This window comes from Myotis nattereri (assembly GCF_964212035.1).
Source record: "Myotis nattereri genome assembly, chromosome: 3".
Classification (NCBI taxonomy): Eukaryota; Metazoa; Chordata; class Mammalia; order Chiroptera; family Vespertilionidae; genus Myotis; species Myotis nattereri.
Window position 1 is genome coordinate 195,957,988 of NC_138077.1, and position 26,209 is coordinate 195,984,196.

The 26,209-nt window shown below is 47.6% G+C and overlaps 1 protein-coding gene across 3 annotated transcripts; it reads left to right on the top strand.

Annotated features, from left to right (window-relative positions):
- The first annotated feature begins 948 nt into the window (after positions 1–948).
- Positions 949–25,891, top strand: BSDC1 (BSD domain containing 1). Of its 3 annotated transcripts, none has more exons than XM_081086653.1 (12): positions 958–986; positions 1,236–1,296; positions 7,088–7,204; positions 9,826–9,905; positions 12,857–12,911; positions 14,481–14,596; positions 15,024–15,092; positions 15,259–15,337; positions 15,700–15,879; positions 16,354–16,833; positions 22,919–23,022; positions 24,429–25,891. In XM_081086653.1, the coding sequence occupies exons 4-12, from the start codon at positions 9,861–9,863 to the stop codon at positions 24,459–24,461; spliced, it is 1,161 nt and encodes a 386-aa protein (XP_080942779.1). In that variant the 5' UTR covers positions 958–986; positions 1,236–1,296; positions 7,088–7,204; positions 9,826–9,860; the 3' UTR covers positions 24,462–25,891. The 3 variants fall into 3 exon arrangements, with proteins under 3 accessions (XP_080942778.1, XP_080942779.1, XP_080942777.1); XM_081086651.1 differs by having other exon boundaries at positions 962–986; positions 9,738–9,905; XM_081086652.1 differs by lacking the exon at positions 15,700–15,879 and having other exon boundaries at positions 949–986; positions 9,738–9,905.
- The last annotated feature ends 318 nt before the right edge of the window (positions 25,892–26,209 follow it).

A 26,209-nucleotide genomic window follows, 5' to 3' on the forward strand; every position in this document is an offset into this window, starting at 1 on the left:
GAGTAGGGAAATGCTGGCGGGTCTAGAGAGGGTTGGTTTTTGTTTGTTTGCTTGCTTTTAAGATGGGAGAAGGAACAGCATGTGTGATGACAGGAATAATCCCATAATGAGGGAAAAGGGAGCGAGTGGCGGGAACTGTACAGCTATGCCCCGAAACAGACCAGAGGGATGGGATCTAGTGCAAAGTATGTGGTCCCCTCCCCATTCATTCTCATTCTCTCCCTCTCTCTCTCTCTCCCTCTCCCTCCCTCCTTCCCTCAACACCTTCAACTTCCCTCCTCCACGCTCTCTGCATTTTCCTAACCACATCCACTGGAGTGGAGTCGGTTTGAGTCAGGCCGTCAAGAGTTGAGTTACTTGTGTCTCCCGATCTCTTGAGAGCCCCTCTAGAGCTGCATGTTAAGTCACCTCTGAATTGTTCTCCAGGAATCACTGGCCCAGAGCCCCCCCAACCCCACCCCCGTCCGCGCTCGCTGAATCAGCCCGAAGAGCCCCCAAACAGCGACTACGCGGCAGGTTTCACAAAGGGGGGCGGTCCTAGCCCTGCGCTCTGGGATCCAAACGTTCGGGCCCCGGCCGGGCTCGCTCCCGCGGGGCTCGCTCCCCTCCCCGCCTCCACTCCCAGCTTCCCACGACCACGCTGAGGACCCGCCAAGGCCCCGGCGGCCACCGTAGGGGACTATGGCTGACACCCGCAAAGATCCGAGGTCGGTGGGGGCGGGGCTAACGCTTGGGGCCTTAAGACAAAACTGAGGATTGGACCCAGCATCCGGGGGCGGGGTTTAAGGGAGAACTCTGGATAGAGAATGGGCCAAGCTCAAGGAGGCGGGGCCTGGTTATAAAGCGGGGCGGCGATTGGCCTGAGGGTGGTGTCCGCGCGAGGATTGGGTCGAGTGCTCCGGGGCGGTGCTTAGGGGGGCGGTGCCGTGTCGGAAGTCAAAGGTCGGTAAATAGTGGTGATGTCATGCGGGCAAGATGGCGGAAGGGTGAGCCCGTCATCCTGCTCTCGGGCGTTGGGGCCCGAATTCTCCCAGGGTTGGGGTGCTGGGCCAGGGTTCCCGTGGAGAACAGGAGGCCAGCGTGGCGGTGGACGCGGCTGGAAAGGCGGGGTGGAGTCGCAATGTGAGGGGGTGGGGAAGCGGTCTGAAGCCTCAGCCCCCGGGGTCCCATCTGGGGGGAAACTGAGGCCGGATCGCTCGTACTGCGGGGCTGCCAGCTGTCTCTGTCTCCCACAGGGAGGACGTGGGATGGTGGCGGAGCTGGCTGCAGCAGAGCTACCAGGCGGTCAAGGAAAAGGTAAGCCGGGCCGACTCCCTTCCTCCCCCAGGGACCCGCACCGCTCAGTGCAGCTTGGCGCGGCCCCGCCGGCCCTCGGGGATGAGAAGGACTCTCTCCCTGCTTCTCGCCCCTTTCGGGCTCGGGAAAGACCGATCCGACTTAGACCCGTGGGACACTAGCCACAGTGAAGGAAAGACTTCAAAGGCCGCAGCGCCCCTCCCGTGGGAATCCATAGGAAGGAGGAATGTGCAACTTCCTAGAAGAGGAAACATGTAATGTAGGGCTTAAAGGGTTCTAGCAATAGAAACTTAGTCCTGTAGTCATTGGAATATTGGCGTATGTGCCACAGCCAGCTCTCTAGCGGGCTCCGGGATACCGATATTAGCCAGACAGATGCATCCCCGGCCCCACGGAGCTCACCGTCCGGTGGGATGAGTGAGGCTTGGCTCCACCGAGGAGAAGTGCCACCGTGTGCTTCTGTTTCATTCCACGCTCGCCTGGCAGCCCGAACCCGAATGAATTGCGGGAATAGCGACTGGGATGAGTGCTGCTTCAGAGCATCCCCCCGGAGGCTCTGCCCCGGTTGAAGCGGCCCTTTACTCTGGGAGCATCTCTGACTTCCCCTGGCCTGTGTCCTCCTCTCAGCTCCGGGCCAGCAAGTCTGAGGCTGCCCTGAGCTGTTTGGGTTTTGAGGAGGACCGGGAAAGAGAATGTCACGCGGAGGTTTAATAGGAGAGACCTCCACGGAGCTTGGTTCCTGTTGCTCAGTCTACTGACATTCATTTAGCAAACACATTTGAAGGCCGCCTGTGTGTTTCCCTCGAGGTTGGTCTCCCATTACTCACGAAAAATAGGTAGATTAGCTCTCCGTCTTTGTTCTTGGAGAACTCTCATTTGAAAATTGTGTGTGTGTGTGTGTGTGTGTGTGTGTGTTGTTGTTGTTGTTGTTTCTGCCTTTAACAATGCCCCATTCCTAAAGAGAAGAATGAGTTAATTTCTGTCTCTTAGCTACTTACTGTTATGTGAACCTGGGCAAGTTACTTAACCTCTTTAGGCCTTGGCTCCTCATCTTTACTTTTTAAAAAATATGCCGAAACCGGTTTGGCTCAGTGGATAGAGCGTCGGCCTGCGGACTGAAAGGTCCCAGGTTCGATTCCGGTCAAGGGCATGTACCTGGGTTGCGGGCACATCCCCAGTAGGAGATGTGCAGGAGGCAGCTGATCGATGTTTCTCTCTCATCGATGTTTCTGACTCTCTATCTCTCTCCCTTCCTCTCTGTAAAAAATCAATAAAATATATTTTAAAAAATATATATGTTTTTAGCCCTAGCCGGCTTGGCTCAGTGGATAAAGAGCCCCAGGTTCAATTCCAGCCTTGCAAGGGCACATGCCTAGGTTGTGGGCTCGATCCCCAGTAGGGGGCGTGCAGGAGGCAGCCGATCAATGATTCTCATCATTGATGTTTCTATCTCCTCCCTTTCTCTCTGAAATCAATAAAGAAATATATTTTTTAAAATGTTTTTATTGATTTTAGAGAGAGAAAAAGGGAGAGGGATAGAGAGATATAAGCATTGATGAGAGATAGGCTGCCTCCTGCACGCCCCCTATTGAGAAGTCGAACCCACAACCCGGGCATGTGCCCTGACTGGGAATCAAACCAATAACCTCTTGGTTCTTGGATCGATGCTCAACCACTCAGGCCCACGGGTCCGTTTTTCCTTGGTCTTTCTGTGCTTTCCTGGCCTTCCTGCCTTCATTTCTACCCTGGCTCCATTTGGACCACTCAGTTCCCAGCACCCTCAGTTCTCTTATACCCCATGGCACAAATTGCCCCAAAGACTATTGCTCTGAGATGGTGCTATAATCTGCCTCCCTCTGCTCCTTACTTCCTGTACTGTGTGGTGTGTGTGTATGAGCTTTCCCACAGATACTGGTCGAGAAAGTTATATTGCTCTTCTGCCACAGATTCCCAAACTCATCTGAGCCTGAATACCCCCCAGCAACTTTTTCAATCTCTAATTTGCTTCTTCTCCCCTTGCCTGTAGAAACTTTCCTCAAACCTAACACCTCCCTGAAGTTCCCTGTTAAGTCACTTCCTCTTTTACTTCCAGGAGATAACATTAGCTCTTACTTTAAAAAAAAATATATATATATATATATATATTATTGATTTCAGAGAGGGAGAGAGAGTAGAAACATCAGTGATAAGAGAGAACCATTGATCGGCTGCCTCCTGCACGCACCGCACTGGGGATCGAGCCCGCAACCCAGGCATGTGCTCCCAACCAGAATCGAACCTGGGACCCTTCAGCCTGTAGGCCAACTCTGTCCACTGAGCCAAACCATGTTGAGGTCAACAACATGATCTCTCTAACTCCCTCTGCACCCCTGAACCACCACGTATAAACTTATCTATATACACACTCAGCCTTACTAACCACTTGCCAAATCCAGTGGGTGCTTTCAGCCCTTATCTTCCTGCACCTTTCTGCTGCATTTGACGCTAGTGATCACTCCCTCTTTCTTGAAACTCTACTCCCTTGGCTTTAGTGACATGCTTCTTTCTCAGTTCTCCACATGCTTCCCCATCTTTCCTTTTCTGACTGTTTTCAGGAGTTCCTCTTGCTCTGCCTCCTCTTAAAGGTGTAGTATCTAAGGGGCCTTGTCCTTAGCCCACTGCTCTGTTTATAAACTCTTCCTGGGTGACCTCCATTTTCTTGTTAGGGTGACGCAGTCCTTTTCTCTGAGCTTTAGTGTTTGAGAGACTCCTTCTGGACAACTGATCCAGATATTGCAGTCACTGCTGATTCTCCATGACCAGAGTCATTGTCATCATCGTCTCTCAGACCTGCTCCCCCTTCAGCGTTTTCTCTTTGTTGGCAGCACTAGATCTAACCTAGTCATCTAGGTTAGCAGCCAGTGGCTCTTCTTGATTCTATCTTGTTCTCAGCCAGTGCATATACTGGTATATAATTACCAAGTCCACCTTTTTTGCCTGCTATTTCTTTTTTTTTAATATGTTTTTATTGATTTGACAGAGAGAGAACATTGATCAGCTGCCTCCTGTACACCCCCTACTAGGTATTGAGCCTGCAACCTGGGCATGTCCCCTGACCTGGAATTGAACTGGTGACCTCTTAGTAAATGGGACAGTGCTCAACCAACTGAGCCACACCAGTCAGGGATGCCTGATATTTCTTGAATCAGTCCCATCCTTACCAGCACTGTTCTTATTCATATTTTTCTGTTTTCTTTCCTGGACTATTGCAACAGCCTCCTAACTGGTCTTCTTCCCTCTTCTAATCCTGTCACCCTGGGACCGTATCAGTCCTGAAATTACCTATTAAAAAATGCAAATCTTGTCCCAGCCAGTGTTGCTCAGTGGTTGAAACATCACCCCACACACTAAGAGGTTGCGGGTTCGATTCCCAGTTAGGGGGATGTATCTGGATTACAGGTTCGATCCCCGGCCTAGATTGGGGTGCATGTGGAAGGCAACTGATTGATGTCTCTCTCTCCCCATCCCACTTTCTCTTCTATTCTCTCTAAAATCAATCAATGGAAAATATCCTTGGGTGAGGATTAAAAAAAAAAAAAGAAAAGCAGATCTCATCATGTCCTACCTCTTTTAAACCTTTGGTGGCTCTCCGTCACCCACAAGGCTGACCAGATGCTACATGGTTGCCCTCAGCAACATCTCCGGCTTTATCCCTCATCACTTATGCTTTACCTTTTATGTTCATTAGGACTAAAATACCATAGGCCTCAGTAAACCCCATACCCCACCATGCCCAGGCTTTCTTAGGTGACTCCCGTTCATAATCCATGCTTCCCTTCACCAAGTCTTTCCAAGCTCCCTATAATACACTGGTCACTAGTCTGTCCTTGCTTGTCAGCACTGTTATGAGAGCATTGCCCCAGCAGACTGACCTTTCTCGAAGGCAAGCACCATGTTTATTCATGTTTTTCCCCTTCTAGTCCTCAGTCTAGTGAGAGAGACAATCATTCATCAAATCATGCAGATGGTTTTATCATTAAAGTTTCCTTGGTTCATGTAAAGGTAATAAGCAAACATTTCTGGAGCACCTACTCCATGCCTGACTCTATGTCAGACACCGGGGAAGCATCAGTGAACAGAAAACATAGGCTCTGTGTTCACGGAACTCACAGGTTATGCAGGAAGATAGACATTGGATGGGTAGTCATAAGTCTAAGGTCTGAGAAATGTTAAGAGAATGTGCAAGTCCCTTAGAACATGAAGCAGAGGAGCCAACCTAGTCTGAGGTGGCATCAGGGAAGTGACATTTAAGCACAGATCTGAAGTAGGAACGGGAATTGGCCAGGTGAGAGGGCTCACCATTGTATTTGTTCTCTTTGTTTTGAAGAGTTAGAACTGTGTGTCAAGAAGAGGAATAATGTGTTCAGTTACCATGAAGTAGGGAAGGTGCTAGGGCATTTGAGAAACTTGAAGGCCAGCTGGAGCTCAGTGAGGGGCACAGCTTAGACCACGTGCAGGCGCGCCTGTACAGTGCGATTGAAACTTCGTGGCCCACGCGCAGAAGTCGGTATTTTGTGGAAGAGCCACACTCAAAGGGCCAAAGAGCCGCATGTGGCTCACGAGCCGCAGTTTGCCGACCACTGGCCTAGACTAAGGTGGTGGCAGTGTGGATTGAGAGAAAGAATTAATAAATGACTCCTTTACCCCAACTAAATAGTTCTGAGTCTGATATAGGGGCATAACGCCCACCCCCAGAGAAGCCTCTGGCTGATAGATGAGAGTGTCCCACTCAGACTTCCAAGGTTGCTGAAACCTAAGCAGGCCCTTCCCCAAAGAAAACACAACCAGAATATTAAAAATATACTAAGATGTTGCAAGTGGCTCTCCTTACGTAAAATGAGAGGGCTTGCAGACGGATGCAGAGGTAGCCCAGGAAGGGTGAGGATGAAGCAAGACAAGGCAAGACTTAGGCAAGAGCTGAGAGCCTGCTGTCTCCAGCTGGTTCTGGTGCAGGGTAAGAAGCAGATTGGTCTAACACAGCAGGTCGCCAACCTTTTCGACCTCGCGGACGACAAGTTGGTGACCGCTGGTCTAACAGAAGCAAATATCAATTCTGCCCAGAGGAGCTCTATGAATGAATGGTTGGGACCAAGAATGCCTCGAAGAGAATTCAATCAAGTATTTCTGTTAACACCCCATTTGTTGAATGTAAAAATTACACACCTTTCTGTTGGTATTAAAGTGTCAAGAATTACTTATAAAAGCTTTCTAAGCTGTTGTTATTAACGCAACATGTTTATTAAACCTTTCAGACAAATAACTTCACATACTGCCTCATTTCAACTGAATTTTCCTAAAATTTATTTTTACAAAGAAAATAAAAATAGAAACACTTTCCTTTGATAAAAAAAAAAAATCTTTTCTTCATGTTATATGAAATAGATGTCACATCTTAAGGCATATCAAAGCAATGCAACAGTCTGCGTGGTCTTCAGACTATGTGTCCCCTAACCCCACTGAGCTCGTCCCCTCCCTTCATAGGAGACGGCCGAGGACTAGATGAGCGTTTCTCTGGCTGCACAGCTTGTGGGCGTCGGGGCTGACACTCAGTTCTCAGGGCAGCAGGAAGCTGTTTGCTCTCTGTTGTCAGTTACCAAGTCGTGGAATTGGGACAAGTGAGCATTGTTTCTGAGGCCGGGCTTCCCGCGTCACTTGAGTTTTCTGTGTGTCTGTCTGGTACTGAAGAGGCACAGGGAACAGGAACAGGGTGCTGGAGCCCGCTGGCTCTGGCATCCCGCTCCGTCTTCCGTAGTCCTCCGAAGCCTTGGAGTTCATGAAGCGGGACCTGACGGAGTTCACCCAGGTGGTGCAGCATGACACGGCCTGCACCATCGCCGCCACGGCCAGCGTGGTCAAGGAGAAGCTGGCTGTGAGTACAACTGTATCCTCGGAGTGGCTGGCCCTCGCAGCCTGACCTGTTCTGAGACCATGGTGGGGGCTCCCAGCTTGTCTCCCACTCTTCTTTTATGTGATTGTTTTTCCCATGGGCTTCTCATTTAGAATTGTGTCTGCCAAGCAAACAAACTATTTCTATGTATTAAGTATTAATTAATAAGCTTTCCCACTTCTTACTGTCTTAGCAGATGTTATCCTGTTACCAATATAATTCATTGTAGATAATTTAGAAAATACAGATAAGTAAAAGGAAAAAAGAGAGAGAGAGAGGCCTAGAGACATCCAAAATGCCATCTCCCAGAGATAACTACTGTTACTATGTGGGAGTATATCCCTTAGGTACACTTTTTTTTTTCATAATTGGAATCAAATGAAGACCATGTTTTGTAATGTATCTTTTTTTTTAATACAGAGAGAGGAAGCGGGGGGCAGGGGAGGGGAGGGAAAAACATCGATTGGTTGCCTCCCATCCGTACCCCAACTGGGGATTGATCTTGCAACCTGGATATGTGTCCTGACTGGGAATCGAACCTGCCACCTTTCAGTGCACAGGATGACACTCCAACAAACTGAGCTACACTAACCAGGACTGTAACCTACTTTTTTGCTTCATCATTACAGACCTCATTCTGTGGCTTCACAAATGGCATGGTATTCTATTATGTGGCTTTAACCAGTTCCTAGTTTCCTATTTCATTTTCCCCCAGTATTGTAAACAGAGGTACAGTGAACATTCTGATTGCTAAATCTTGGCCTTTCACATTTTCTTTCTAATAAAATATTGGAAGGGATCATAGGGTGAGTATAGTTTTAGGCCTTTTAATATCTATTGCAAAACTAACCTCAAGAAAGGTGTGCCAGCTTACATTTTTACTGGCCCTGTTTTTATTCATCAGAGCTGTGCATTGGAATCCTCTTCTGACATAGGAGTTTGATTCTGAAGTCAGTGTGGAAGAGAAAATTGTATTTAGTCAAACATATCCCTGCAAGTCTCAAGTTTCTGATGAAGTACAGTATACTGTTGTTTTTTTAAAAATATATTTTATTGATTTTTTACAGAGAGGAAGGGAGAGGGATAGAAAGTTAGAAACATCGATGAGAAAGAAACATCGATCAGCTGCCTCCTGCACACCTCCCACTGGGCATGTGCCTGCAACCAAGGTACATGCCCTTGACCGGAATCGAGCCTGGGACCTTTCAGTCCACAGGCCAACGCTCTATCCACTGAGCCAAACCGGTTAGAGCAGTATACTGGTTTTTTATTATAGTTTTCCCTTTAGTGTTGGGACAGATTGCAATTTCTTCATTTGCTCACCAGTTGAATCAGTTGCCCTGTGACTAGAGGCCATGTTATGAAAAACATGTTTGGCAGTTTTTTACCAAGCTTGTTTTGTTGAATGTTGTAAAATACTGTCTGCCTGCTAACCACAGCTACAGATGAGCATGATAGGCAAGTGGTAATGCTGCTGAACTGCGATAAGTCCAGCCAGCAGCAGACAGCGCTTGTTTCTTTCATTTGTTTATTCCTTTTTTATTCCAAAAATAGGATTGTGTACTGTGCTAACTTGTTCTAGGCACTGAGATAGGTTCTAGTTTAAAGTGCTAGGGCAAAAAAATAAAATAAAAAGCCTGGGCAGCCTAATTAGGAATAAATATTATAATTTTCCATGAGATCCTGACCCTGTCTCTCAGCATTTCATCCTTGCTTGCTTGAGGACATTCTGACCAGTGTGGCTCAAGCTTGGTGTCCATACATTGACCCTCAGCTGGTCCTAGGCTTGCCTCTAGGCAAGACAGTGTTCTGATCCAGCCCATACTTCCTCAGACTTCATAGAAAATATTCCACTTCCTGAGCAGTCATGATGATGAAATTGTGATATTACAGTATTGCTATTTATTAAATGTTTGCTGAATGCCAGACTTTGTGAATGCCTTATCTCTCTTTTTTTCTTTCTTTTTTTTTTTTTTTTTTTTGGTGTTGAAACTCACATGCCATATCTTTTTAATCTTCACAGTAGCCCTCTGAAGGAAATATATTTATCTCAATTTTACAGAAAAGGAAACATAGACTCAAGGAGGGTTTAGGTCTCATATCAGCAAGTAGTAGAGCTAGGATTCAAACTAAAGTTTGATTCCCCAGCTAGTACCTTTCTCATCACATAGGTTTTCCCCACTGAATGTCTATGGCATGGCTCCTCACCTGTCAGTTTTTGCTCAGTCTGGCTGGCCTTGAAATTTTGATGAAACAGCCAATCAAAGGAGCTCTGCTCTGACCTACGGAGGCCTACTGCAGCCCTATTCTGCACCCCCATCTTGGGGATGGGAACCCTGGCTGCCTCTCTCTCCTTCTCCAGCCCCAGAGATGGAGTGAGAAGTTGTGAGCACTTCCCTGGTCCCCACATACACAGTAAATTTTTGCCCCTGATACTTAGCTGCTCTATGCCCCATGCCCCAGATTATAGCCTGATCCTGGACCACTTGCTTCCTCTGCTGGCTTGTCTTTTCAGACTGAAGGCTCCTCGGGGGCGACGGAGAAAATGAAGAAGGGTTTGTCTGACTTCCTAGGGGTGATCTCCGACACCTTTGCTCCCTCAGCAGACAAAACCATCGACTGCGATGTCATCACCCTGATGGGCACACCCTCTGGCACAGCTGAGCTCTATGATGGCACCAAGGTATTCACTAGTGGCTTTCCCTGCAGTTGTCTGCCAGCACTGAGCTCTAGCCTCCCACATGTACTCACAAAAGCAATGTGTGTTTTGGCTAAAAAGTAAATCTGTGTATATAACTGAATTTTAGAATACCGATAAGCAAGAAGATAATTAGTTCTAAACTCATAATCCCATCAGTCAAAAAGAACCACTGATTTCTTGTTGATGTATAGTCTGCCCTTCTTTCCCTCCCTCCCTCCCTCCCTCCCTCCCTCCCTCCCTTTCTTCCTTCTCTTTCTTTTAAAGAAGGAGCAGCACAGAAAGAGTGTAGAGGAGAGTATTGGTGTACTGGGATGATGCTCTAACCAACTGAGCTACCTGGCCAAGGCTAGCCTGTCATTTCTTTTTTCTTTTCTTTTTTATATATTTTATTGATTTTTTACAGAGAGGAAGGGAGAGGGATAGAGAGTTAGAAACATCGATCAGCTGCCTCTTGCATACCCCAGACTGGGGATGTGCCCGCAACCAAAGTACATGCCCTTGGCCGGAATCGAACCCGGGACCCTTCAGTCCGCAGGCCGGCGCTCTATTCACTGAGCCAAACCGGTTAGGGTGCCGGTCATTTCTTTTTGTTTACAAACATGGGTAAAGATAGTTTTGGGTTTTTTCTTTTTAACAAAAAAGGCATTTTATACATGCAATTTTGTTACCTGCTTTTGAAAAATTTATAATAAACTTAGCATCTTTCCTAATCACCATCATTTTTAATGTCTTTAAAATGAATATGGCATAATTTATTCCTTTTTTTATTTATTTATTTATTTTTTTTTCTAAATATATTTTATTGATTTTTCACAGAGAGGAAGGGAGAGAGACAGAGAGAGCTAGAAACATCGATGAGAGAGAAACATCGATCAGCCGCCTCCTGCACATCCCCCACCGGGGATGTGCCCTCAACCCAGGTACATGCCCCCGACCGGAATCGAACCCGGGACCTCTCAGTCCGCAGGCCAACGCTCCATCCACCGAGCCAAACCGGTCTTGGCTATTTCTTTTTTTTAAATATATTTTTATTGACTTCAGAGAGGAAGGGAGAGGGAGAGAGAGAGAAACATCAATGATGAGAGAGAATCATTGATTGGCTGCCTCCTGCATGCCCCCTATTGGGGATGGAGCCTGCAACCCAGGCATGTGCCCTTGACTGGAATTGAACCCAGGGCCCTTCAATCCACAGGCTGATGCTCTATCCACTGAGCAAAACTGGCTAGGGCTAGCATAATTTATTTAGTCACTTCCCTGTGTTGCACATTTGGATTCCTTTCAGATTTCAACCACAATGAGGAATGCTGTATGGAGCATCTTTACAGACATGATCTGCTCCATATTTGGGTTATTTAAAACTAACTTCCAATAGGAATACATGTATGGGAGGAGGATGTCTATATTTCTACCGCATTTTATTTTCTCATCATTACTTCTTGGATGTCATGGAGTGTTTTCTCCTAAATCCCGTGGTGTTGTAGCAATTTGGCTCCTTCATAGCATTTGACCACATTGAAGTTCCATTCCAAACGTACTGAATTCCAAGAATTGGCACCACCACTTAGTGAAATTTGAGTGGAATTATGAAAATTTTAAAATTACAGGTCTTTAAATTATAACAGTGAATCACCCAAACCACTTGCTGCAGTTCTGATGCAGCCAGCCAGCCATGCTTCATGTAATACTGAGGAAGGAAGGTGGGCTTTCTGTTTACCAGCCAACGTTTGCCACTTCCATGGTCCTAATTGGAACACAGCTTACAGTTCACTTGGCGGATGGCTATGAAATTCAGAGATTCTTGATGAATGGTTTTAACTTGGAGAAGTTATATTATTTCAAAACTTGTCCATAAATTTGGACCTTATTAATACTTTCGCATTAGTTTTTCTAATTTCACATAATTCAGAAGCATTTTATACATATAATTTTGTAGCCTGTTTACCCTGTATTTTCTTAGTGTAATATTAGGTGAAAGATCATTTTTCTCAGAGCCTACTTTTGGACTCCTAGCCCAGCACTCCCCTCCCTAGCCTGTTTTAATGGGCAAGTGCCCTGTGGGTATGGTAACCAACAGGAGAGAACCTGGGCTGTGGTTGGTTGGGTACTCTGGCAGAGAGGGGATGCTTTCTTTGCCTAGCCTCCCAGGATTTATGTTCCTTTTTCTGTGTTGTTGTTTTTTTTTAATATATTTTTATTGATTTCAGAGAGGAAAGGAGAAGGAAAGAGAGATAGAAGCTTCAGTGATGAGAGAGAATCATTGATCGGCTGCCTCCTACACACCCCCACACTGGGATCCAGCCCGTAACCCTGGCATGTGCCCTGACTGGGAATGGAACTGTGACCTCCTGGTTCAGAGGTCCATGTTCAACCACTGAGCCGCACCAGCCTGGCTGTTGTTTTTTTCTTTATTGCTCCAGTCAACAAAAGGGAAACTTTATTGAGGTCCCAGTGCCATTGGGTTCAGGCAGAAGGCAGTCAGTCCTGTGGGCTGGAGGAAGTGGTAGAGAGGCCTTATTTATTAACCTTCTTCTGGGGGGACAGGTTGTTGGTGTGGCCTCACTTCTTTCGGGACTTGACAGCTTGGGGGTGCAGGCAGGTGTAACACTTGTGACATCATCTTCTGGGAGAGCTGGAGGAGGAAGGGCTCGATGATGCCACCCTGTAGACAAAGCACCAAGTGTAGGGTGTACTCTCTGAATGTTGTAGTGTGAAAAAGTGCAGCCATCCTCCAGTTGTTGGCCCACAGAAATCAGGCGCTGCTGGGCAGGCGGGATGCCCTCCTTGTCTTGGACTTTGCTTTTGATATTCTCAATGGGCTCAGCCTCGAGGGTGACGGTCTTCCCAATCAGAGTCTTCACAAAGATCTGCATCTCGGCATCTGCTGGGGAGGCGGCTCCACCGCCTCATTGAAGAACGTTCTCTGTTTCTTACAGGCTCGTCTCTACAGCCTGCAGTCAGACCCAGCAACCTACTGCAACGAACCAGATGGTGAGGGGGTAGCGGTGAGGGGGTGGGCTTGCAGGGCAGGGAGGCCAAGGGCTAAGCATCCCCTGTGTAGAGGGACCAGAGTGGGGCGAGTGTGTACCTTAGATCTGGCGGGATGGGTTGATGGTCCCTCGTCCTCCCTGCACCCAGGCTCTCTTCATCCCTGTCTGCAAAGGCTTTGACCCTTTCCCTCATCCTCAGCTCAGGCTCCCTCCCAGTCCTGTTGCCTGCCTGTTTGCTAAACCCCTTTGGTACAGCAAGCCCCAGGCTGGGAACTGGAGGTCAGAAATGAGTCAAACCCTCAACCTGGTCTAGACTTTCAGGAACCTGCTGTTAGGAGAGGGAAACAAGAAACAGTGAATAAAGCAAAGGTAGTAGATTTGGAGTGACTGCTTCTATAGAACGATGGAGGCAGTGGGAACCCAGAGGAATGGCACCCAACCTAGCCTGGGAAACTAGGATGTGACACTTGAATTGATGTTTTAAGGATGAATTAGCAGTAAATTAATTTTATCTTTAAAGTGGGGTGCGGGGTGTTTAAGCAGAAGGTCCAGAAAGAGTAGGGAGTAGCTGGCATTTGGGAAGGTTGGATTAAAGGGTGCGTGTGAGGGAATGAAAGCAGTGAGAGATGTGGTGGAAGCCAGATTGGAATGCTTTCGGTGTCAGACTAAGCAGTTGAATTTTGTCCTAAAATGCTCAAGGTAGTGCTGCTTAACATTTTTTTTTAAAGTCAAAAGGGCCTTTAAAAATTTGTGGGAAATGACAGGCCCTCTCTTCACAAAATTTTATATGCAAAATGGGAATTCTTTGACCCTTTGAAGCCCATCTTTGGACCGTAGCTTTAAAAGCCTTCCTGTAGAGAACTATTGAAGGGTTTTGAGGCCTGAGGTGATCAGATTTTACATTATATAAAAGAGCTCCAGGCAGTGTTGTGAAGGATGAAATAGAGGGAGAGATAGAAGACAGGAAGACATTTAGGAGGCTTGGTAGCAGTCCTCACATCAGAGATAGGGCCAGAACCTAGGAGGTGGCAGGAGGAATGAAGAGGAAAGTACATGTCTAGAAGCGTCCTCAGGTTTCCATTGGATCACTAGGTGGGTCAGGTTGGGCAGGAAAGAAAATGAGTTGGGTTTGCAGCACCTGTGCAAGTGGACGTGTGCAGGGGATACTTGGACCCCTGGATCTGCAGGATTTTCAAGAGGGAAGCAGTGGCTCCGAGTCATAAACTGGATTGGTCACTTGAGGGAGGACAGAGAAGTAGCCATTGGACCTGGCAATGTAAGTCACTGGTAACCTGAGAACAGCTCTTTGAGAGAGGAGACCCAGTGGCCAAGGGCAGTGGGCTGCACAGTGAGTAGGCATGGGAGAGATGGAGTCTGCAGCCCTCCTGGAGGTCATGTGGGTGCTGCCCCTGATATCACCCACCCCTTCACCCCACCTTACTCCCCAGCTTGGGCCAAATGGCTTTGAAAAATAACCTTACCCATGACCAGGCTTAGGTGTGTTTTCTGTAGGCCCAGTGTTCTTTCCCCAGACCCAGGGAACTGACCATCAGTGTCTGTCCCCCTACAGGGCCCCCGGAATTGTTTGACGCCTGGCTTTCCCAGTTCTGCTTGGAGGAGAAGAAGGGGGAGATCTCAGAGCTCCTTGTAGGCAGCCCCTCCATCCGGGCCCTCTACACCAAGATGGTGAGGGCCCAGCTGGCAGGACCTCAGCCAGCTCCCAGCTTGAGGTGTCGGGAGGTGGGAGAGACATATCCTGAGTCATTTCAGAGTCATCTGGCTTAGAGAGCAGTGGAAGAACTTACAGAGCCAAACCAGCCAGTTCCTGAGCCGAGAATATGCACGGGGGGATTGATATGCCAGGTTTCTGGCCATCGTGGTGAGAAATGGAAGGACTGGCAAAGCCTGGTGGAATTCCTTTTCTCGCTCCTGGGCCAACCTAGGCCAGGAAGGTAGCAGGAGTGGGGTGTGGGTTGGAAATACTCGGATAATCACTGCTCAGCCTCTCACTGTATTTGAAATCCAGAGTGGCTAGGAGCTGGCTGGTAAGGCTGGGATGCAGACCCCACACAACCACTCCAGAAGTTTCATCTTTGCTGTCCCCTCCCCCCAGGTGCCAGCAGCTGTTTCCCACTCAGAATTCTGGCATCGGTATTTTTATAAAGTTCATCAGCTGGAGCAGGTATGTTGGCCCAGCCTGGCTAGGTGCTCCACTTAGCCATGGGGGAGGTGGGCTGGATTTTGTTGAGGGAAGAAGGGGACACAGGGTGCTAAGAGTTCCGGGGTCAGGACCAGATCTAGGAAGAGGGTGCTCTGACTGTTCTCGACATCTGCTCCCCCACATTCAGGAGCAGGCCCGGAGGGATGCCCTGAAGCAGCGGGCAGAACAAAGCATCTCTGAGGAGCCTAGATGGGAGGAGGAAGAAGGTAAGAAGTATTGGGCAGGTAACAGGTCCTGCCTGTGGGGGCCTGCCTGGCCATTCTCTCTGAAGCCTGGAGAGACGTGGCGCCCAGGGAAGAGTACGTGTGTGTGTGTGCGTGCTAAGGATAGGCTGAGCTGATGAGACGTTTCCCAAGGCTGGTGGGACCCTAGGTACAGCAAGCACCTAATCTGCTGTGTCAGCTGCAGCAGATTACCCTGCCAGCCATGGACCAGCTACTGCAGAGTCACCTGGGATGCTTATGGAAATCCCAGAGCCCCTTATCCCCTCTTGTAAGATTCTGTGGCCAAACTTAGGGGTTTTTTGTTTTTGGGGGGTTTTTGTTACCGTTTTAAAATTTATTTTTAGAGAGAGGAAGAGAGAGAGAGAAAAACCTCCATGTCAGAAAGAAACATCAATCAACTGCCTCTTGTACATGCCTCGACGGGATTGAACCCGCAACCTGGGTTTGTGCCCAGCTGGGCAGTCGAACCCATGACTTTTCGGTATACTGGACGGGACGACGCTCCAACCAACTGAGTCACACAGGTCAGGGCCAAACTTGTATTTAACAAGCTCCCCTAGCAATATTAATGCCCAGCCAGACTTGGGAACCGCTGGCTTAGGGAGGGAGCTAAGCATCCTCTGTGGCAGCTCAGCTTTTGACAGTGTGAGAGCCACCTGCATGATGTAATATTAACACATTTATTTATTAGTGCTTATATTATATACCCAACCTGTGCTAAGAGCTTTTTATATATGGTCATTACCACAGCTCACTATCCTCTTTTATGAGTGAGGCAAGTAAGTTAGAGAAAAGTTAAAAACAGACACTGAGTGCTTTGCCTGAGGTCATACACCCAGGATGCAGTAGCGCCTGGTGGAGAAGGGGAGGAAACTGGCACCCTTTCGTCTTGTTCAGAGTAAACTTTGGAAGAAACCGAGGCTGTCTTCAGGAGCTTCAAGGTTGTCTGGGGCTGACCAGGCACATTGCCCGCTTTCCCTGCTTTTCTCTCTTGACAGAGGAGCTTGTGGGCATTTCACCCACACCTCCAAAAGAAGCAAAGACTCCTGTGGCCAAAACGTGCACATCCCTTGAAGGAGGACCTGGCCCCCAGAGTCCCTGTGAAGAGAATCTGGTGACTCCCGTCGAGCCTCCAACAGAAGTCACTCCATCCGAGAGCAGCGAGAGCATCTCCCTCGTGACCCAGGTTGCCAAATCTGCCACCACACCTGAGGCACCAGTACTGCCCAAGGACCTGTCCCAAAAGCTGCTAGAGGCCTCTTTGGAGGAACAGAACCTGGCTGTGGATGTGGGCGAGACTGGACCCCCACCCCCAGCTCAGTCTAAGCCCCACACCTCTGCCGGTCGCCCCAGTGGCCCAGAGCCCAGGCCTCCAGCCAGAGTAGAGACTCTCAGGGAGGAGGTGCTCACAGACTTACGGGTGTTTGAGCTGAACTCGGACAGTGGGAAATCTACACCTTCCAACAATGGAAAGAAAGGTAAGTCAAGGCCAGAGCCCAGGGAGTGTGTGGGGCAGGGCAGCTGAGAGTTGAGACCTCACAAGGCAGACTGATCTCCTTGACCCTTGTGAGGATCCTAGGAGCAGCTGTCTTCTATTTGTGATACCAGTGTGATGACTGTTACTGTATATTATTTATTACCTTAGTCCAATTCTAAAATACACTGATTAAAGTGCATCTTACAAAATAAGGTTTATGTCAGGTCTTGTGCTAAAGTTTGTAGCATTGCTTTTAATTTCTCACATCTTACAACCCAGTGAGGTCAGGGTTACTGTCCTCATTTTACAGATGAAGAAAGTGAGGCTCAGAAATATTAAGTAACTTGCTCAAGTCACATGGCCACAGTGGCCAACCCAGATTCAGACTTAAGTCTGTCTGACTTGAAGGCCACGCCCTTAACCTCCTACCACACTGTACCCATTTCTATCCTTTTGGACAATTTAATCTTATCTTGAGGTGGGTATTCCGGTGACACTGATTGATGTCAAGGGTCTTCTCTCCTGGGTGACCTTAGGAAAGTCATTTAGCTTCCCTAAGCCTTCATTAATTATAATTATAAAATACATAAACAAAACTTACATGTACAGTTTTGGGGGTTTTTTTGTTAATCCTCACTCGAGGATATTTTCCATTGATTTTTAGAGAGAGTGGAAGGGAAAGACAGAGAGAGCAAAACATAGATTGGTTGCCTCCCAGGTCGAGCCTGCAGCCAAGGTATGTGCCCTTGACCAGAATCAAACCTGGGACCCTTCAGTCTGCAGGCCAATGCTCTATCCACTGAGCCAAACTGGGTAGGGCTACATGTACATTTTAAAGAATAAAGTTAAGCCGAAACCGGTTTGGCTCAGTGGATAGAGCGTTGGCCTTGGGGACTGAAAGGTCCCAGGTTCGATTCCGGTCAAGGGCATGTACCTGGGTTGCGGGCACATCCCCAGTAGGAGATGTGCAGGAGGCAGCTCATCGATGTTTCTCTCTCATCGATGTTTCTAACTATCTCTCTCCCTTCCTCTCTATAAAAAATCAGTAAAATATATTTTAAAAAAAAGAAAAGAAAAAAAAGAATAAAGTTAATACTCATGAACTTCCTGTGAGCCAACTTAAGTAATAAGCTTTAGTTTCTAATCTGTATAATGGAATTTTAGTCTGGAGACTCTTTGACTTGATGTCACAGGGGGAACCTCTCTAACTCCTAGAATTAACAATCATAGCTTTGTTGTCAATTTCTTTTCTTTTTTTTAAAATATATTTTATTGATTTTTTTTATACAGAGAGGAAGGGAGAGAGATAGAGAGTCAGAAACATCAATGAGAGAGAAACATCAATCAGCTGCCTCCTGCACATCTCCTACTGGGGATGAGCCTGCAACCCAGGTACATGCCCTTGACCGGAATCGAACCTGGGACCCTTCAGTCCGCAGGCCGACGCTCTATCCACTGAGCCAAACCGGTTTCGGCTGTTGTCAATTTCTTTGCCACATTCAAAAATACCTCTCTAGAAGTAGCTGATGGCCAGCAAGACCTTCCCTCAACTCCTCACACACACATGCATCCTGTCTTTGCCAGCACTCAGTACCAGTCAGCCACACAGCTTGCCCATCTGGTGAGTGCTGGCCTGCTGGCACATGAGGGACTGGTTTGCTGCAGTGGGTGGGAAACAGACCCGACTACACCCTCCCCTGCTCCCTAATGGAAACTGCAGGGTTTCTAGTTTCCAAACAGAGTGCTTTCCTTCTGACTGGCTCAGTGAGGTCATCCATTGAGCTCCTACCTATTCTTTGTGAGACACTGAGGAGGGAGGGGCAAAAGCTGCAGCCTTTATGATGACACATGAAGCAGTGTGGGACAGACTTGGTATTGGAGAAGGTCAAGGAAAGAAGGAACTTCTCGGCGTCAGCGAGTCTTTCACCGAGGAGACAAGCATTGTATAGGAGAGTTGGAGAGTTTGGGGCAGGTGCGGGGAAGTAGTCCAGGCTCAGTGTGCCTACGAAGTCCATATAGCAGAGGGCATGGGGCACATTGAAGGGGTGGTGACCAAAGCCCACTTTTCTGTATTGTTCCTACGAGAGGGAGGAACAAGAAGGGTGAATGGATTGGCTCAGAAATAGAATTTAAGAACTTAAGCTGAATTTAGAAGGTTGGACTTAGTGCCACAAAGCAGCAGGGCATGCTGCTTATATTTTATGCCCAACCTGTACTAAGAGCCTCACATGGGGAGGCTCTGGGTTCAAATCCCAACTTTGCTCATAAGCCAAGTGATTCAGAAAAGTTACTGATCTCTAAGCCTCCATTTACGCCTCTATCAACTGGGAGTAATTGTTCCAGGTGCTTAATCAAGGAAGAAATTTGAGTAGAGCCCTGCTTTGGAGAAATGATGACAATAAGAGGTACTGGTCTCTGAACACTTTCTGTATGTTCATATAGCTATGTGCTAAGCACGATATGCATAATCACTCAATCTTCACAAAAGCCCTGTGAGTTCTGTGCAGTATTCCCCATTTTTTATTAGTAGGAAACAGGTCAATCACCTACCCAATAAGTATTTAGAAAAGTATGAAATAGTCATTTAGGAGAGTGGATGAGTAGGTGATGGACCAACAGGTAGTGTGTGGTTGCTGGGTGGGTGGTACTAAGGGCCCATTGGAGGTAATGGTCATTAACTTGGAGACACCGGTCAGCACTATTGCACTTTGTCCAGCCACATTCAGTTGCTCAGGTGCAGGCACAGAGCACATGGGGAGTTGGATTTAACCAGGGTTCAAGTTTAGCCAGGTGAAATCAGTGGAAGAAAAGGAGAGAGTCAAGTACATGCAAGAAGTGATTAGAATGATGGCTCCTGGAATCCTAGCTGGACAAGGGAGGGAATAGCGGTGAAACAGTTGTAGGGTTAAAGAATTATAGGTTCCATTTGGAATCCCATCAGAGAACATGATCAGAACAAATGAGTGGTGGGTGAAAGAGACTGGACAAAAGGAGATTTGGGGGAAGATGCAGCAAAAGCTCTTGACCACTCTGTTTTACTGTCTGCAGTGCACGCGGGGATTCGATGCAGAAGACGCACCAGAAGTAGTTGTGGTCAGTGAGGGGAAGCCAGGGCCTTAGATGAGGGAAGGGCAGTGGGGACAGAGTAGAAGGAGTAAGTCTTTAAAGGAAGATGGAGACTTAGAGACAGAGTGACTCCTTTCCCACTTGTGTTACTTCCTAAAATGACACGAGGGAGGCGTGGTCTCTGGGTGCAGCAGTCTTTCCTGGGGTCTCACCACAGGGTCTCCCAGGTCCCAGTGCAATTCCCGTCTTTGCAGATTTGCTTCCTACCTGAGGTTAGTAATCAAAAAAACAGAAAAACTCATCATGAAGTCTAAAATGATTGTTGCATAGATGAGTCTTCTGCCACGTGCACAGTATAATGGAGATCTTACTACTCTCCTTGGGTGACGGAACTGGATGGTGGGACAAGGCAGATGGCAGAGCCCTGGTTCACATCTCTGCCACTCAAAGCCTTCATTTTCTCATCTGTCAACCAGGATGTAAATACCTACCTTAGAGGGTGGATGGGAAGTGCTCCAAAAAGTTTAGCTGATACTCTGTTTTCTAAGGGTCTGCCCTAGCATTTAAGCCTGAAGAAGAGAGTTTCAAATCCCTAAAGGACAGCTGAGGCTAGAGAAAGCGGTCATGGCCACAGCCACAGCTCTGACGTGACAAATCAGCCAGGAGTCTGGCTTCTACCTCACAGGGAGCTGCACTGACAGGTGGCCAGGTGGGTCCACCAAAGTGTTCTGAAAGCACAGAGACACGTAGGTGTGGATCAGAAGAACGGGGTCTTGGTGGCACATCTGCCCCTGACTAGCTGTGGTCCGTGTGCAACATCACTCAACTTTGAGAAGAGGCCTTTAAGGGCTCCATTTGTTAAATATCCACTATGTACTTAAGGTACGGGCACTTTCCACTGCTATTTATAATATTAACACTATCTTGTATCAAACTGAAAGGCTCTAGTCTACACAGAATCCCCCAGGTTCCTGCAGAATTCTGGGCCATCCCCTAGATTGCTGAGTCTGAATGAGAGGGTTGGGGGGGAGCAGGAGTCTGCATTCTCATAAGCTCCTCCAGTGGTTCTTTGCAGAGAGAGTGGTTTTATCTTTATTTATAAGTAGACTGAAGCTCAGAGTAACTTGCTCAAGACTACAGTAAATGAGAGAGGCGGGATTCCACCCAGATTGGCTTGGTTCCATAGACCATGCTCTTACACACCGCTTATAGTTAGCTAGGTGGCTAGGAAGAGAGCACAGTGTGAGACCCCTTATAAGGAATGTGGGGGCTGAGGCCCTAGGCACCTGGTGAGGAGCAAGTTAGACAAGAAATAAGGAGATATTACGAGTCATGCTGCTGGTATCAGGGGCCCACATTTTTTAAAGGTGCTTAAAAAAAAAAAAGATTACAAAGTAATATATGTTTCTTTGGGGGGGAAAACCACACCAAGAAAAATTACCCCATGACCTCATCACCTAGGGATAACTATTGTTAGTATTTTTGTGGATATCTTGCTGATCTTTTCTGTATGTGTGCATACATCTGTGAGCATATTTCTAAAATGGAATCTTACTGCATATATTTTTTTTACAGGAACTGTATTTGTAGCTTTCTTCTTAGTAATAACTTTCAATGTACATTTTAAAAATATTTGCTTGTAAGAAATCATAACCAAATAGGAATTTTTAGAGCAGTGGTTGTCAAACTTTAGCAGGCATCAGAATCGCCTAGAACAGGGATGGATAAACTTGTTCTATATAGAAAAACGTATAGGTCCAGATCACAAATAAATTAGACTTTGAGGGCATAGAGTCTCTGTCTCAACTACTCAGCTGTGCTGTTGTAGCCTCAAGCAGCCATAGGCAATGTGTGTACGACATTTTATTTCCAAAAACCATGGTCCATGGGCCATGGTTTACCAACCCCTGGTTTAGAGAAAGGGCCCATGAATATTTTATTGGTACAAGCTATGTGTTCTAGTCACTTGGAGTATGTGGGGGAAATAAAACCGCCTTCTCTTGGGGAGCTCTCATTTTAACTCCTATATTATTAGACAATAAGCATATTAAATCTGATGATATATGCTAGAAAGTGACAAAACAATGGAAAAAAGAACAACTAGAGCAGAGTGAAGGGAATAGGTTGCAATTTAAAAGGATGTTAGAAAATAAGATAAAAAGGTGGTTAGTGTAGGCCATACTTAGATGGTGAGCTTTGAGTAAAGGTGTTCAGGAAGTTAGGAAGTTGGCTTGTGGATATAGGAGAATTCCAGGTGTAGGGAACAGCCCATGCAAAGACCCTGCAGTGGGAATGTGCCTGGTGCTTTAGCTGTAGCACAGTGGTTCTCAACCTGTGGGTCGCGGACCCCTTAGGGGTCACCTAACACATATATAATTACATATTGTTTTGTGATTAATCACTGTGCTTTAATTATGTTCAATTTGTAACAATGAAATTGGGGGTCACCACAACATGAGGAACTGTATTAAAGGGTCGCGGCACTCGGAAGGTTGAGAACCACTAGTGTAGCAAGATCAGTGTAGGCAGAATGGAGGGAGTAAAGAGGAAGAGGTTCATTGTTTATTTCTTCTGGAAGATTTTTGTGGCTCCCAGGGAACCTTGGAACCAAAGTGCTTCTCTACTATTCAGTAACTTGCTTTTCCTCACTTAATAGTATAGTTTAATACTATTTGTCATGTACATGTTCTGCAGCCTCACCTTTAAAAGCCACATAATGTTCCATCACATCACTACACCATTTATTTATGTTTGTAATTCTCTTATCAGTGGATTTTCAGGTGATTTTTAAAGTTTTCATCACTATAACAGCACTACAGTGAACATTCTTTTGACCACATTGTTTACTGAATCTAGGATTTTTCCTTAGATTCCTAAAAGTGGAAAGTGAACTAGAACAGCAGCAGAAGGCGAGGACCTTTGTTGTGTATTTGTCAGGTCCTTTTAAAGCATGCCATTATCTCCAGCTTTGACCTTCACATACCCCTCTCTGACTTCGACACTGTGGATTTTGGTTCTAGGCTCAAGCACAGACATCAGCGAGGACTGGGAGAAGGACTTTGACTTGGACATGACTGAAGAAGAAGTGCAGATGGCACTTTCCAAAGTGGATGCCTCGGGTGAGGTGAGTGGACCTGGTTGGCCACAGGGAAGCAAGCCCAGCGATCTCAGGGTCTGAGGCCTCTCCCCATCAAGCCCAACTGTTCCCTCAGGGTGGACCCTGTGCCTATCCGAGGTGGCAGCCTGCAGAAAGAGAGCGGGGACCTCCCACTCAGGCCTGAGCAGTTGTCATTGGTAGGCTGTGCTTCCCCTCAGTTCCAGGAGGGAAGAAAGGGAGAGTTCCTGACATTAGCTCTGTGTCAGAATCACCAAGGAACTATTAAAAAATACAGTTGCCAAACCCTACCCCAGACCTCCTGACTCATGGTCCCCCAGGCTGGGACCTGAACAGATTTCTATCCTTGGAGACAAAAGACAGTGTGATCTAGGGCTAATCACTTAGCCTAAAACATGGAATTAATCATTATAAGCTTATAAGCTGTGATAGACAATGATCGACACATTAAGCATTGTGCCTGGGACTTGGGAGCACTAGTATATGTTACCAAAACCACCACAAGACCCAGTCCAGTTATGAGCTCATTCTCTGCTACCTCTCAAAATTAAAAAATAATTTTGAATGAGAAGCTAGGAAAAAAACTCTCACAGCTAGTAAACAACAGGACTGAGGCTCCAGCCCAGACATCTGATTCAAGTCCGTGTTACTTCCACTGTCCACCATGTAACTCCTGCACCTGCTAAAGAGGTAAATAGAGGCCCGGGAAGGGCCTTGATTTTCATATTGGAAAACTGACGCCTGAGAGGAGGCAGTGACCCATGCGAGAGCATTTTGTACCTGTGACTTCATGATACCCAAGCAGAAAGGCCCTGGTGTCCTGTCATGGCTTTTGTATCTTTGCAGCCTTCTTTTAAAGCCTGACATCCAGGCTTCCTAGCAGTGTTATTCTGGAACTCGTCATAGCAGGGATCAGCAGGCCAAGAGAAAGTTGCCTGGGAAGACTTTAGCTGAGGACTCGGTTGCCAGAGCCCCTAGTGAAGACCCCGTAAGCACCTGTAGTCCAAGGCCACGCTTGCTTCTAATTTTAGTGCCACTCTCAAGCTCTCTGCCTCTCTGAGCCATCTTCTTAGCTGCTCAGCAGGCGACAAGTTTTTGTTAAGGAATTGCTGACTTCGTTCCTGTGGGCAGGTGTCCCCTTGCAGAGACAAGTGTTGGTTGGTGGGAACATTTCCTTTGGGTCTGGAATGATCAGAGCAGCAGACGCACCCCTTAGGCAGAGGGCAGCTCTGCTCCCAGACACATTCCTTAAGACCATGGTTCACCCTCGTGGGCAGGTATGGCCCAGGGCAGGCGGGGGCTTGGTGGGGGGGGGGGGGCGCTATCTGGAAATGGAGGCAGCAAGGGGAGCTTTGGGTCTGGGTGTGAGGAATAAATTGGTGTTTGTGCTCTCCATTGTCCTCTCCCATTTGCAGCTGGAAGATGCAGAGTGGGAGGACTGGGAATGAGGGGAGCCAGAGCAAGCAGCTCCCCTCCCACAGCGCCTCCCATTTCCCTCGATCGTCTCAGCCCAGCCCTGGAAGACACTGACCAAGAATGTCCCCCAAGTGGCCTCTCAGCCAGAGCTCTAGGCACAGATTCTGAGTTGCTTCTTGCTGGCCCTGTGGGCCTCTGCTCACATCTGGGAAGGGGCTCACAAACCAAGAACTCTGACTTGTGCCAACCATAGGATGACCTAAGGGGGAGGAAACCTGCCCCCTCACCGGAAGAGCCTACATTTCTATGCTGAATACCCTGTTCCTGGGGACTCTTGCTGGGAAGTCCCAAGGAATAGCTCCATCTCTCCTTCCTGTGTGGACAGAAGCTGAACCACCAGTCTCTTGGAAGAAGCCACGTCAACACACTGTCCACCCGTAAGCAGGCAAGGAAAGACATGCCACCTGCCATTGGCTAGATAGGGATGGCAAACAGTTTGGTTCTTATTCCGGTGGGTAAGAGACGTTTGATTCTGGGAAATTAGCCTCTCTTGGGAACCTCCCCTTCCCAGGCAATTCCATTCCCAGAAAGGTTCCTTGTGGTTCAGAATCTAGAGACCAAACCCTGAGTTCCCATCTCCTCTCATCCAGCCCAGCTGGGATGTCCCCAACACCTTTCCCAGGGCTTCCTCATGTCAGATGCACCCAAGTCCTTAGCCCAGCTGTGCCACCTGCAAGACTCTGCTCTTGCTTTTCTCCCCCTCCCCACGAAGGGAGGGGCCCCTTCAGGCCCTTCTGTGCGATGCCTGGCGGTGTACTTTGTCCAGCCAGCTACCCACCTCAATTCACCTGGATCTTAGGACATAAGCCAGCTCGCAGTGGTACAGAGCAGTGATCAAAGCTGAGTACTTACAACTCGGGTAAGCCCAATTTCTCTGCCTCAGCCCTTCTGCTTCTAGAAGGGAGCTCCTCTGAAAAAGGCTTCTGAGAAAGCTCCTCTTGAAGGCAGACCCGTCTGCCTCTCACCCTCCCTCTGCTAAAGCTGCAGCTCTCTGGGGGAAGGCAGGGCTGCGGGAATCCCTGGCGGCCCTGGTGCTCAGTGCTGCTCTGTATTCTAGTGCATAGCCTGGTGTTCGCCGATGATTTCATGGGAGCGTGGCTGGGATCCCAAGGAGTGAGGGGGTGGGGCGGGGAGAATGCGGAATCTGTTGGATGGGATGGGGTTTTTCTCTTTGTAATTATTTCTTTAGTTTAATTAATCTTTTGGTTGTTTGTGCAATATTATATATTTTAAATTATAATGCATCTCCCCAGAGTATTTTGTAGCTGGGAAAAGAAAAAAAGGAGAAAAAAAAAAGATTCTAACAGCTGTTAGTTTTGTAATTAAAAAAGAAAGAAAAAAGAACTTTGTCCTGAACCTTTTCCAGACTTGTCGTTAACAGCATTAAAGAGATTCAACAGAAGCTGGAAGATGTCTGGGGGTCTGTTCTTCTCCCCCATGGCAGCTGGGGCAGGACATTCACGATGTGCAGAGTGGCTTCCTGCTTAGAACCTTTGGGGGTGGGAGGGTAGCCTGGGTTCTGAGGAAGTCCTGTCCTCATCTCAGACTCAACTTGGCCTTCGGAATGAGGAAGGGGCAGGACTCCCAACAGGCTTCTCACCAAGACTAGAAGTTAGAGGCCAATTCTGCATTCCCGGTGCTTCTGCTTTTATTTGGAAAGGAAGTAGCGACAACAGTGGCTCTGATTGCTCTTGGTCATTGTTCTCTCCTCCTCCTGTAT

Bases quoted from the DNA above. Each gene is read 5' to 3' on its own strand.
- BSDC1 (XM_081086651.1), top strand. The intron at 14,597-15,023 runs GTGAGGGCCCAG...CCCTCCCCCCAG, and splicing joins GGGCCCTCTACACCAAGATG to GTGCCAGCAGCTGTTTCCCA. The intron at 15,093-15,258 runs GTATGTTGGCCC...CCCCACATTCAG, and splicing joins AAGTTCATCAGCTGGAGCAG to GAGCAGGCCCGGAGGGATGC.